Source organism: Saccostrea cucullata, unplaced genomic scaffold (assembly GCF_032062105.1).
Source record: "Saccostrea cucullata isolate Sc308-1 unplaced genomic scaffold, CSIRO_AGI_Scuc_v1 ctg444, whole genome shotgun sequence".
NCBI classification, from domain to species: Eukaryota; Metazoa; Mollusca; class Bivalvia; order Ostreida; family Ostreidae; genus Saccostrea; species Saccostrea cuccullata.
The window spans coordinates 17,882-32,346 of NW_026930720.1; the positions used below are offsets into that span (position 1 = coordinate 17,882).

At 32.5% G+C, this 14,465-nt stretch overlaps 1 protein-coding gene across 1 annotated transcript; it reads left to right on the forward strand.

The window, feature by feature from the left end:
• Nucleotides 1–204: 204 nt before the first annotated feature.
• On the forward strand, nucleotides 205–13,143 carry LOC134229838 (heat shock 70 kDa protein 12B-like). The gene is made up of 4 exons (XM_062711628.1): nucleotides 205–243; nucleotides 2,154–2,418; nucleotides 12,074–12,324; nucleotides 12,532–13,143. Exons 1-4 carry the CDS (start codon nucleotides 205–207, stop codon nucleotides 13,141–13,143), a joined length of 1,167 nt encoding a protein of 388 aa, XP_062567612.1.
• The last annotated feature ends 1,322 nt before the right edge of the window (nucleotides 13,144–14,465 follow it).

Consider the following 14,465-nt stretch of genomic DNA (forward strand, 5'->3'; position numbering starts at 1 on the left):
ATTAGGGAAACTGTACATGTAATAGTATACTTGTTTAAAACTGATCTGATTAGTAGAGATATAACTACATGCAGTCTTTAAAAATATTAATATAATCTTGAAACCAGTTGGACACTTTAGAAAATATTTATGAATACATCGCTAATTAAATCTTAATCTTTCTGTGTTTTTCAATGAATTTCTGTAATGAAAAAATGAATAAGAATGACAAAAGAGGGGTCAGGGCGTCAGGCTGTTCTGAAGGTGCGTTTTGAGTCTAGCTGTCGGGTCACATTGCGTAACTGACTGCTAGCAGGTGCCCGTCTGTATATATACAGAAGTGACACCTATTGTTCTTCTTTCTCGCTACCGCATTGTGTAACTCACAGAGCTTCCTTTTGTCAGCGCCAGTGTAGTACTTCAAAGCGCTTCCGTTTGTGTACAATATCCATATTCATGAATACGCTGCAGTGTTATCTTTTAATAAATAAAAAAAACCGTTTAATTGTTCACAATTATACACTAAACAACTGTTTCCGATTAAGCTATATTTTTATGTGGAGTTCATAGTATGGCTTGGGTTTTTTATTCTGATGGTTTAGTCATTTTTTAAAATGAAAATATGAAATTTCAAGAAACATTTTGAGTTAAACATACGTCATTTTACTGTAAACGGGTATCAATAGGAGGGACGTCTACATTAACTGAATTATTCGTGACAATTATTATTGCTGCACTCTAACCGATCGGCAGTAGGACTTGATTACAGCGAATAAATACTGTAGCGTAATTAGAACCAGTAAAATAAAACATCTATTTTTATTCAGTGGAGTTAAAGTCTATTTTCATTTTCTGTATTTGATTTCTTGAAGAAAAATGTATGAGCAACTCTGACAATGATAAACTCCCGGTACATGTAAACCAAGCGCAGAGTATACTTGCTATAAGTGTCATAGACAGACAACCAAAGAATCGACGACAGTATTATTTCAATTCATTTGATATCATTATAACTACATGTTTAAACAATGTGTTTTACAAAGAGATCTCCAAAGGATTCTAACTTCTTTCTTCTTTAAATTTTTTAGACATTCAATCATAGCAGAATTTTCAAATCATGTTCGCGTGTGCTAATAAATTGCGAACTTATCCAAAATAAAACCTGGACATAAAGAAAAATATACTAAAACTTCAATATTATTTTCTGCTGTCGATGTTCATTTTATTATGCTAGCACATGTAACAAAACTTTCAGTTATCCCCATGTTTATTTTCAAATTATTTTCATAATTTGTAAGTTATGAAATTAAGAATTAACTGAGTGACAATGAATACAAAATTTACAACGTGACAGCTACACGTTTTTACTGACCCGGTAAATTTAAATGTTTTATTCTACATATTGAATTTATACTGAGTGGGAGTAACAACAAAATTAAGAAGATGACAACAATGAAAAACGAGATGTGATTTGGAAATTCTAATTATTCTCTTTTTAAGATGCCGCAACAACAGCATAAATATTGATGATATAAATATCATTAAAAATAGGCAATTAATGTTCAAGTCAGTCAAAATACATCTTTTCAATATTATTTTATTTGACAGTAAATTTATTTCTAATTAATAAGTTGTAAATTTAATCTGTGACACATCACCGTATTTCTTCCCTATTTCTGCTTAAATTAATTAAATACCATTGAAAAAGTAGAATATGTCAGAAGCATTACCATTACCTTTACGACATTAACGATTTTGTATTAGCACAGCAGAAATGTAACTTAATAAATTTTCAGATGTGGATCAAGAATTATTAGACAAAAACTACTATTTATCATGATGTTTAACATTGGTTGGATAAATTTTGAAAAACAATTTCCTAAATAATTAATATTTAACTAAATGGTTGATATAAAAAATAAATAAATAAGATATATATCCATGTATGTATCATTAAAAATATGCCTAGAATACTAAATTAAATATCCTTGTAATCGTTCAAAAGAAATTATGCAAAAATTTAATTAATTAAATGAACAAGAAGCAGACAGAATTTCAGTTTTATTGTTGATGATATTTGTACCTATTCATTTTGATTTGAAGAAAGTTTATAAATAAATAAATTTGAACATTAGATTACAATAAGTCTCATAATAAAAATAATTATTTTTGAGAAAAATAGCCTCAGTCTCACTCAGGATAACCTCAGTAGCAACAGTATTAAAACTCAGGGCTACTCAGTATCAGCTCAGAGCCTCAGAACCACCTCAGTACCCCTCAGTACCTCCACAGTACCACCAGAGTCAACCTCAGTACCTCTCAGTATGTCCTCAGTGTACACAGTAAAAACCTCAGTGCTACTCAGGACTTCATCAGTTTCTCAGTACCGGGCTCAGTACAACTCAGGGTTTTCTCAGTACCACTCAGTACTTGCTCAGGGTTTTGTTGGATTCTCAGTGCTTTTCAGTTACAGTAGTGAATCTAAATACAAATGTTGAGAGAGATATTGTAGTGATTACTTGTAGTAACCTCCCCCCTCTTAAGTAGAAATATTTATTTTCTTTCACGCATGATATGAAAAGAGGAATGCTTAAACAACGTAATTCACCCTTAAATATCTTTAAATAATTGTTTTAAAAAGTTAAGACATACTTAAATCACCTCTGCTGACAGCCTAAGTTTTGCTAAGATTTTCGAATGTAAGCACGCTTCTAGTAACGATCTTAAGTCTAAGACTGGACTTAAGTCCTACATAAGTATGGTCTAAGACTTACGTACCCTTTATAATACGACCCCCAGGTACTTAGAAACTAGCGACAATGTGTAAGAAATCACGTGCTAAGTTCATTACACAAAGACCTAATCAACATTATTGTTTTTTTTTTTCAAAATCAAATAGAATGAAATATTACATAAAGGGCCCATTTTTTCACTAAATTGTGACCCGAGTTGACCTAGAACTGTTTGGCCTTGTATTTTGGCTTTTTTTTCCCATTTAATTAAATTCCAATGTAGAGTTATAGTTGATGCCGATTACCTATTTTCTACGCACACCGAAAATCGATCCCGAGAAATTTTATGTCATTCAACTATAAAGAATAATGGAGAGGAAAAGGCGTTAATTGAATTTTTTTCAATGTATCGGATGGAGAACTTGTGAAACTGACGAAAACTTCAAAACAAAACACTATTCAGATTCATGCGTAAAATAGTTTTGAAGTTTATTTGATATCCCATGCATTTTGCGAAATTGTAGTTTAAATGCTTTGAAAGACCATCAAGGGATTAATGATTTTTTCTTATCTAAATATTATAATTAACTGACGCATTATAAATGTTAACATATGTTAAGTTTTCATTTAAGCTGTCTCATGTCAAGGTTTATTTTACATATTTACCAGACCATTTATAATTAAAAAAAATATTAAAACTAGTGCTAATTGTAACGGGAAACGTTACAGATGTTCCCTTTTCGTACTATATTTCTTGTAAGCCTTATTAAATAAGACAACATCTGTGCATTTTTGGCTTGAACAACGTTTTCCCAGAAGGATACCAATTATATTGAAATTAAAACATTGCACGCGTGCGCATGTGAATGCACGAGCGTAATTATCATATCATCTTGTTTACACTTTCTATGAATTTAAATATGCTATATATTCAAGCATTTAGTCCAAAAGTATTAAATGTCACTCATTCAAGTGTATGTTTAATTTCGCTCGTTCCAAATGCACGCACGTGTGTGCACGTGTATGATGACCATACCTTCTTGTAAAAGGCCATTATTTCTATCTATGTTCTGAATTCCATCCTGTTCTGTTTAAAACCAAGGGAGTTATAGCTTTTCAATTTTAGCCAATCAGATTGCAGCACACGTGTATCCGCGTGATTTCATGATTTGTTTTCTAAATCATATTGTAGGATATCCTATTGAATGACTTTGTTTTAAATTTCAAAGCATTTCGTCAAAAAACAAAGGAGACATAGCCATTTAAATTTTCAGCCAATCAGATTGCAGCACACATGCATGCGCGTGATTTCTTGAAATATTTTGTATCTCATATTGCAGGATATCCTAATAAATGACTATGTTGTAAATTTCAAAGCATTTTCCTAAAAAAACAAAGGAGATATATAAAGCCATTTAAAGTTTCAGCCAATCAGATTGCAGCACTCGTGCATGCGCGTGATTTCTTGGAATTTTTTGTATATCATATTGCAGGATATCCTAATGCATGAATATGTTTTAAAATTCAAAGCATTTCGTAAAAAACAAAGAAGATATAGCCATATTATGTTTCAGCCAATCAGATTGCAGTGCACGTGCATGCGCATAATTACATGATTTTTTTTCCATATTATATTGTAAAATACAGTACAGGCCACGAGTTTTCCGCATCGCTCGGTGGAAAAAACACCGTGTGAAACGCTCTGTGTTACACCGTGTACACGGTGTAGCACGGTGTGTGTGGATTTGAAATATACAGGTAGGCACACCGTGCCGCACCTTGTCTAGAAAAATCTCAGCTAATGTCCTCCGTGTCGCACCGTGTCCAGTAAATTTCGTTCCGTGTCGCACTGCGTGTCCAGAAAATTCTCCTCCAAGCTGCACCGTGTAAATAGTATTACAGATAAAATCGTTTGTTTCTGATAAAAATTTAAGAATAAATTTTGATGACAATTCATAACTTTGGTTCATGTATATATAAAAATCGTTTTTATTCTGCCAGATGTTGGACTCTGAATGGCACGCATGATATTGAGATTAGATAGCGGTAAAAAAAAAAAATGGAATGATTTTCATTTGAATTAACTGTGTGTCTAGAAATTTATATTTTAGTAAAAATATTCATCCACGTTATAAAATCAAAATTATGAATTTTATTTTAAATGAATAATTTTATCTCATGTGTTCATGTAACAAAGGAAGACGAAATGGCGTCGAGCTGCATTCGTGACACATACACTGTATAGTATAAAATCCGAGCTGTATTTATGTTCATGGTTTTAACATGTACAGTACTAGTGTACGATCCAGGCATTATTATGTGTATTCCTTATTAAAATACATTTATTTTGTTCATCTTGAATTAATCTGAATGTGGATGCGAAAATCGTCAGCAGAAACACGAAATTAATGCAATAATTTCAAAGCGCATTTCTTGTAATAGCAAACATTATTTTCATAGAGTAGTATTCACTACGTTATGTTTTTAAAATCCTTTCAGTGTAAGTAAAAAAAAGATTTTCTTTATTCTAAGTTTTTTCTTTTCTTGTAAAGTGTATAAAAAGCAATACCAGAGAGAGAGAGAGAGAGAGAGAGAGAGAGAGAGAGAGAGAGAGAGAGAGAGAGAGACTCATACAACCCCCTTCTAACAGAGTGTAATAATTCTATTTAATTGTCACAGTTTTTGTTCATATTCAACCCATTTAATGCAATCAATTCGTTCTCTGTATATGCTGCACGCACAAAATCCTCATGAATCACCTGTCAATCAATTAAAATCCCATGACGCTAGGTGACCTTGAAAGTCTGTTTACGCGGAAAGAATTTCTCTTGTGATTTGAAACAATCTTATGGTCAGTTCGGAGTCGCACCTGTTTAAAAAATATATTGGGTCTCTGCCGGTGGGCCAGGGGCGCCGTATGTTTATCACACCTTTCAAATTCTTTAGCTCTGACCACAGCAAGTGTATACATGTAACACACTCAACTGATATCATGCGAAATTCATCTTCCAGGTTTCACTACAACAACGATTATAAACTTACATGTACTTTGTTAAATTATTTATCCTTTTTCAGACAAAAATAAGCATGTATCCCGTAGATTAAGATTAAAAACACAACATAAATTTGCAGACTTCTGAAAAAGTTTTAACCAGCTGATTCGTATCGTTTTCTAGAAGGGAGGGGGGACCATTTTTAAAAATCGCTAAATATCTATATGTTTTCTCAAACCGTTTTTTTTTTTTCTCTTTACATTTTTCACACAATGTATTTCAGAATGAAGTAATATTCTTACTGAAGTTAGTACATTTCACTTGCCAAAAATTCGGCTGTGATTTTTGTCTTTAGCGTGTTTACTAAGTTCATCACTATTTAAATTAATGAAATTTATCAGATTATCATCTATGCCTGTTCAGTAGATTTTCGAGTTTACCGCATTTAATTTTTATCCCCATATTTTACATAATTACAGATTTTTGTTGTTAGTTTTACGGCAATAATCCTTATCTGAACCTGTCCAATGATTCGCCGAGTATCGGTATCGGTATCAAAGAGCAGAATTAATGTGCGAGTCTGATACGTATTTTTTAAAAAAAATTATTCCAGACACCGTCATATATACATGTATATTTAAATTCTTACAAAATCATTAATTCACTTAGTATAATCACGCATCTGATATGTACTACGTATGAATGCATACGTAGGGAAAAACGATCTTGTATCAACAATTTAATTGAACACGGTTAAAATCAAAATCGAAAGTAGAGACAATCAAGTAATTCATTTATAAAAGTGTGTTTCCTCTTAGTGTAATAAAATAATAGTCTATTGAACTTTTTATGACTAATATAATTAGGATTTAACTTGAAACGTGATTGTACGGCCTTTCCTCTGTCATTTGTGACAAAAATAATGCAACAGAACAACAATAAGCTGAATATTTCAAAACATAAGATTTGTACATATGGAAAGTTTGCCTCCTAAAATACTTGGAAAGTGCTGCTAGAATCCCGAGTTAAACATGGTTTTATGAAAAATCAGGGTTCATATGTAAAAATTTCAAAACATTGGGTAAGGTTTCGTGCGAATGTGTGGAATAATTATTTTACTGACAGGACAGTTGGATTCTAGCTGCACTTTTTAGGCAAAATAGATGTTTTTCAACAACAATATTTACTCAAAGAAATTATCAAACTCCGGGGTATTGTTGTTCTGTTAGCTTTTTTATTAAGGGAAATTTCGCTATTAATAGAAATCACGTGATGCCGTGGTGGTGGTGCACGTCATTGCTTTGTACACTCTTTTACCTTTATGCATTAGATAATAAAAGTTTACGTTTATCAGCGGTTTTGGTAAATTATCAAAATAAATTTTCTTTAAAAAGTCTAAATTTCCCGAAAAATGACTTATATGCTTCCTTAACATACCCGCGACGGAAAATTAGTTTTTATGCTCCCGGAACATAATTAACCCAAAAACTTGTCAAGATTGGCAAAAATACGCGTTTTTTGGACGACTTCCGCTTTGACCGGAAATGACGACGCCGGACGTATTTTTACGACGCCGAAAGATTCAGCTTAACATTTTGAACAACTTTGCTTCTTTAACCTATTACAAATTCTTAACAATTTTTGAGATATAAAGAACAAATTTTCGGCCCCTCTAGGCCCTTAATTATAGGGGCCAGCCCCTTTTACAAGATATCATTTGAAAGATCTTTAAATTCTATACTTCTTTTGTGCAATATGATTTAACAAAATATTTCCAGGTAAAAAGATATCGTAGAAAATGTGTTAAAAATTTTGAAATTCGTCATAGGACTATTTTCGAACCATAGCAAGCGTCGGCGCTTCGTACTTCCGGTAGTTATGATATACCTAATACCCTTCTCCAAAGGTTGCTCTAGCATCAATGAAAATTTCATGCGTCTGTGTTAAGTGCTTTTTCAGAAAACTGCCGGACAAAGTGACCCTCTAAAAATCACTAAACTGCAGAAAACTCCGAACTAGAAGTGACGTCATCAAAACGAAAAAAAAAATGAATCGAATTCAAGTTATGCTTCATAAGTCCTGGAAGTTTTATAGAAATCTATTTAGCCGTTTTCGAGAAATCGCGTGCACAAAATCGGTAAGATAATAAACAATAATAATAACTAGATGAGATCTCGTTGCAAGCAACGAGTAGGTCTTCCGTTGAATTTCTCGATAAGATGAGATGTGAATTTGACTGAGATATTCGTGAAAAGAGAATGACATTAAGTTTTCCTTCATTGATTTTAAAGTTTCTGTTTTTTTATCACGATATTCTGAACATCTTTTGTTCAATATGGCTTATAAAAATACTCCCTCTTTTCGAGACGTAAAGCATGAAAAAATTAGCATTTTGGCCTCTTGCAACCACTTATTACGTAACATATGATCAAAATTTTATAATGTATTGTTGCAAATCGTTAAGATGAATATCTTTGATTCTCATAATGGATACTTATCAAAAAATAATGATCATGAAAGAGTTGAAGATGACGTTGTCTGGAATTTTTAACTTTCGCGAAACTGTTTACGTTTGCATAGCAGCTGCCTCTGTGAATTTCGAACCCGACGTAATTAACATGCGGAATGATTGCACGCGAGGGTACATAACTGTGGTCGGGAGGGCAACATAACATGTTTCAGGGTAACATAACTGTATCCGGCGTGATTCGGCAGTTTTTCAGGGCATATAAATAAAAATATTATATTTGTGATATAATGGGAAAACTTCTTCAAAAATGTTATATAATAATATCTTTGTTACGCTTATTTTCTGTTTTACTTTGTATTGCGACCAACAGAATTAAGAAAATCAAAAACTGTTATCAAGTATTTTATTTTAATCAGAATTAACAATAACACACAAAAAATGTTCTCTCCCTATAAGAATACATTGCTAAATCCTCAAGTTACTTTAAATAAATAAAAGTGTTTAAGTTTTTACTTGTTCACGACAACCCCTTCAAATAAACACACATAAATGAAATTGAAAATGATTCTTGAAAAAATTAACATTTCTAAATATTCTAACATAAATATAAGATGTACAGCGGGAAGAAATCCGACCAAAATAAAACTCATAACCGCAAATTCTCATGATTTTAATAATAAAGCCCGGCGATTTTTTTTTACTTCTACATGTACGAGTCCCCCTTCCTGTCCAATACTTTAATTGTTTCTGTTAACCTGCTGTGCATGTACAGTGTAGCTATTTCATTCTGCTATGAAATACAATACATGTTTTGTCGTTCTCAATTAAGAAGATCGATAATTTTGATGTAGATTTTGAATAGTTTAAATGGAAAGTAAATTGAGATAATAAAAATAAATAATTGAATGAGGACACGCACATTACCTTGTACTGTATTTTGAGATAATAAAATTATACATTTTGTCAAAGACCAGTTTGATTTCTTTTCTACGCACTGACAGATAAATTTCTCTTATGTATATTAAGACCGCGGAACATTAACTGGCAAAATTGGAAATATACAGCTTACGTCATTTCTATCTGTTACAATCAAAACATTCATTGATAGACAACGAAATAGGCGGGTACAATTCGACGCGGACGTTTGGAAAACATCGGATTGAAATAGCAGATCGAAATTCATTTTCAATCCACCCGAGCTGCTTTCAAAGCAAAGAGTGAATGTATGATCCAAAAATCAACTATATTTTACATGTAACTCCCAAATACATATTGTTTGAAGTTCACATTAATATGAGTTTTCGCTTTAAGAACGCGAAAGATCATGGAAGACAAAGATTATTTTTCAGGAGATATTTGATTCTAGAAGGGGGGGGGGGTAAAAATTGTCGAGTCGGGTCATGGCTTAACATGACAATATATTTTATTTCTAGGATTATTAGAGTGCATGAGTTTTATACTTATTCTCACTGAAAACTGTTGGACAACTTTATTTAAAAATCGTTCAAACCCCCCCTCCCCCCCCAACACCAACACAAAGATATACATATATTTTCCAAACAGAAATGAAATATTTCTTCCTTAAATATTTATTCATTTAAAACACTAGTAAAAAAAATTCAAACTGTACCAAAATTGAAATTATTTGTCTTCTGGGTCAACCTTCTGGCGTGCCTGAGGTTGATTGAAAATGAATTTCGATCTGCAATTTCAATCTGATGTTTTCCAAACGTCCGCGTCGAATTGTACCCGCCCATTTCATTGTCTATCACTGAATGTTTTGATTTTAACAGATAAAAATGACGTAAGCTGTATATTTCCAAGTTTGCCAGTTAATGTTCCGCAGTCTTAATCACGTTTATTTATTAATTGGGCTTGAAATAAGAGAGAAAGAAAGAAAATAAATAAATATGTATTACTAAATATACATAGAGCATGCAACATGGAGAATAAAAATAAATAATAATATTTAATGTTTTCAATATTGAAAATAACGCAGCATTGTTAAGGCTTGAATAAGGGGGCGGAGCCTAATTTATACGGGAAAAGTTTACTGTGACGACACACAAAAATATGACTTTCATGTTTTTCTCATTATACCTGAAAATGAAATAGTTTGCAACTTTTAACTGTATTAGCATAATAAACAACAATAAAACTTATCAATGCATTTAAAAAACTTGCTACTTAAATCCCATGTAGCTGGTTATAGACAAAGCACTGATCGCGGTGAACTTGTAAACATGACGTCATTTTGGTAAAAATGACGCATTTCATGTGCTGTGAGAGGCAGATTGAGGAATTTTTTAACAAAGAAAAATGCGTTTTATTATTAAACGGAATACTATTTACAGGTTTTAAATAGTCGATTAATACCAATGCATATCCTTTGTTTAGTGCGATTATTAATAAACTATCAAGAGAATGTATTTTGCTAATTATGTCGTGTTTGTATGTACAGGTTACGTATATATTACATCGAGATGCCTCATAAAATCGCATTTTCGCAAGGGCATACACTTAATAGATCTTAACCATTTTTTTAATATAGATAAAGGATATTTTTCTTCACTTGAAAAGTGCTGCTGCTTTCTTTAAATCGAGGGCATGATTTTATAAGAACACAAAACATTTGGTAAAAGTCAAACATATTTCGACATTGGCTTATTTACCTTATAATTTAACTATTAAAACGCAAGTTCTATTCAAAGCAGCAGCACTTTTCAGAAACTACAAAGTATGCAGAAACAAATAATAACTTGAATTTTTAATTTCAACTTAGGGTATGCCCTTGCGATATTGAAATTTGTTAACGACCTACATTCAGTACACGAACTAAGCATTCATCACGTGACTGTCCATCGATGGGACCAAACTTCATACAGTACAGAGTGGGTTATACAATGCTATTTCAATAAGTATTTGTGTTCTGTGATAATAAAACAGCTTAATTAAAATAAATTCAGTTTTAAAAAGGTCCCCCTTTTTGCACGTCTATTTTCCGTTTATTTCTCATAGTAGGCCTTAACAGTGCTGCGAAACAAAATAAATATATTATTATATCATGCTTCCGAAGAAATAAAATATATCAAAACGAAAATGTTTTTCAATAATCATTTTAATAATAGATTTTTACAGTATATAAATACGCCTTGTTTGTGTATGTAAACTGCTTAGATTAATATTGAATAGCAAACTGATCGATTAGTTGACGTGCTGAATGGTCAACGCATTTGATCTTTTATCCCAGTTGACAGGTCTGTTTGCCATTTTGATTGGTCGGCACACTTTTTGGCTAATCGCTAATCCTGATTGACAGCTTTGTTAACTACTACCGAACGCATGTTCGCTTTTTGGGACCGTTACAGAATTTGAAGTAAAACTTGTCAAGCGAACGCGGAGCGCACCCAAGGCGCACCCAGACCGGTTCCGAATTTCTGAAAGCGAACCCGGATCAGATCCCTCAACGAACGCAGGAAGCGGACCTGGGTCTGCTTAAGGTTCAATCGGGTGTTAGTTTGTGTCCGGTCGGTACTGAAAGCTCAAAAATTATCTCACCATGTGACTCAGTCATTTTATGTCCTCATATCCCTAGTATGTTTGTACAGAATTGAACATAATTTCTCTTCAACAAATTCGCTCATTCAAGAAAATAATTTGCGAAATCAATGTTAACATACTAATATAGCATTAATGCATTAATTTAAAATTCTTTAAAATTAATTTCTTATCAAAATGGCATGCTTGGCCAAGACTTGAAGAGGGAATAACCACTTTTCATACAAAAAATATCCTAAACCCACTGCAATTACATCTGTCATTTGTTTATCTATCACAGGGATATACCATAATTCATTCCACTCCTAAAGAATAACATTTTTTATTCACGATTATTTCAGGAGGCACCATTGACACAACTGTTCATGAAATTCTAGATGATTACTATCGCGTTAGGGAACTTCATAAAGCAGCTGGTGGTAACTGGGGAGGCACAAAGGTTGATGAAAAGTGGATCGAGTTTTTAGAGGAATTATCAGGTGAAGAAGCCATGGATGAATTCAGAAAAACAGAATGTTATGATGTCGTTGACCTTTACAGAGATTTTGAAACTAAGAAAAGAACCATCAAAGAAGACCCAGATCAAAAGATAGTACTTAAAATACCAGTTTCACTCTCAGAGATATGCAAAAAGTATAATAAGGGGCAATCTTTATCTGATAAGGCTGCAAACAACAAAAAATACGGAAACAATATTAAAGCGTCCGCAGACAAGTTGATTATTACTGCTTACATAGCAAGAAGATTTTTTACTGAATCAATCTCACAAATTTGTGAACACTTGAAAATGATTTTTCAGCATCCAAATGTTAAACCTGTCAATATAATCCTTTTAGTTGGTGGATATGCCGAGTGCCCATTACTTCAATCGGCAATTGAAAACGAGTTTCCATCAAAAACTGTTATTGTACCATCTTTTTCTGGTGTGGCTGTTTTGAAAGGTGCTGTAATGTTTGGTCATAATCCAACTTTGATTCACGAAAGAATAGCAAAATACACGTATGGTATAGCTGTATGCCGTCTATTTGAAAAGGGAAAACACAGAGAAGATTACATGTTTGAGAGAGACGGCAAAATATGGTGTGACAATGTTTTTCGATCGCATGTAAAAAGTGGTGAAAAAATTCAGGTTGGTAAGTGCCAGTCAAGCGAATGTTATGAAACATTCAAGGGCAGTGGCGGTGTCATAGTTCCTGTATATGCATCGACGGTTGAAAACCCTCAATACGTAACCGATGATGGGTGTTGTTTAATTGGAAAAATCAAATTTGCTCTGAATAAAGACTGTACCTTTGGAGAAACAATTAATAATCTTAAAGTAAATTTTTCTTTCGGAGGAACAGAAATAGAGGTAAAATTAGAATGCATGAAAACAGGAAAAACTAAAAGCCTTTACTTAGACACTCAATGAATGAGCATGCATCATCAAACAAATCGATTTGTTTGATTTGAAAAGCATAGACATGTTCTTCATCGCATATTTACGGAGGATGAGCATTTTCTAATACGAGGAAAGCTACATGTATAATATTGGCTTGTAAGTTTCGTTTATTTTTTTTTCTAATTTTATAATAGATACAATAAAATAAACAGCAAATATAATGATGCAGATTGACATTTTGCGTATAAATTGTCTGGCAATTATTTCACCTCGAATTTTCTAGGGATGAATTTGTGTGTCCGATCATGACAAGGAACACACAGTAACTCCTGCATGGTACACAATCTCACTCTTGATATTCTTAGAGTTAATACTGTGTTCGTTCTGACTGTCAAAAATCGAATTTTTTCAATGCACTTTTGATAACTGCTCGTTATTTTTATATTTCGTTTACTGATTAGATTCAAAATGAATTTCTTTCATTTAATTAATGATAACATGTAATGCTGATTACTCAAGGGCACTTTTGGGTATATGAATTTTGTTTACGACCTGAAAGAACTGCAAACGATTGTATTGTTCTACCGCTTAAAACCCAAGTCATTTTTTAAAAGAAATAAACACATGAATTTAACCCCCCCCCCCCGAAAAAATATTCTTTTTACTGATAATATGGACTGTCATCAAAGAAATTTATATCAAACTTTTAGTGTTTCACAGGGAGGGGACATATGTTGATAGATAACAATTGCCAAAAATGTTATTTATTCACAGATTTCAAAGTACTATACAACTAAACGTGAGACATAAGAAAAAATATTAAGAATTTTTAATGATAAGCAAGACTATTTCAAAATGTAGTAATGCTTGGAAATCCGATTTTATTGGAAAAGGATGGTTTATCCCCTTATTTCAAGAGCTGAAATTAAGTATAATTTACTATTTTGCGCTGGTGTTAAAATAAGTTATAAATTACCACTGACATGTTTTTGTAATTAATCAAGATTTTACGGGCAATTTGCCATCAATAATTGCATAAAATGGGTGCAAAATGTAGGAGGGAATCGACAGTTAGCGTGCGTAGCTCTTATTAAGGTATTTCTAAAACTGATAATGTATACCAGTTAGACATATCTGAAGAAGACAAATATCATATTTTAATTGAAAATTAACCTATTGATAGACGTCTTCTTTAAAAAACGTGCATTAAATTTTAGTTCTACATAATTTAGAATCCCTGTGAGCATTTATCTCTTTCATTAGTCCACCTTTATAAAAAAAAAAGGTTCTTTAATATACTCAATGTATATTGATAATGTATTTCTTTCTCAGATGCTGGAGTTATCGCTCTT

Excerpts from the sequence above, each read along its gene's own strand:
- LOC134229838 (XM_062711628.1), top strand. The coding sequence starts at position 205 with ATGACAAAAGAGGGGTCAGGGCGTCAGGCTGTTCTGAAG. Across the intron at positions 244-2,153 it reads GGCGTCAGGCTGTTCTGAAG|AAAAATAGCCTCAGTCTCAC; the intron begins GTGCGTTTTGAG and ends ATTATTTTTGAG. Across the intron at positions 12,325-12,531 it reads AAGACCCAGATCAAAAGATA|CATCCAAATGTTAAACCTGT; the intron begins GTACTTAAAATA and ends ATGATTTTTCAG.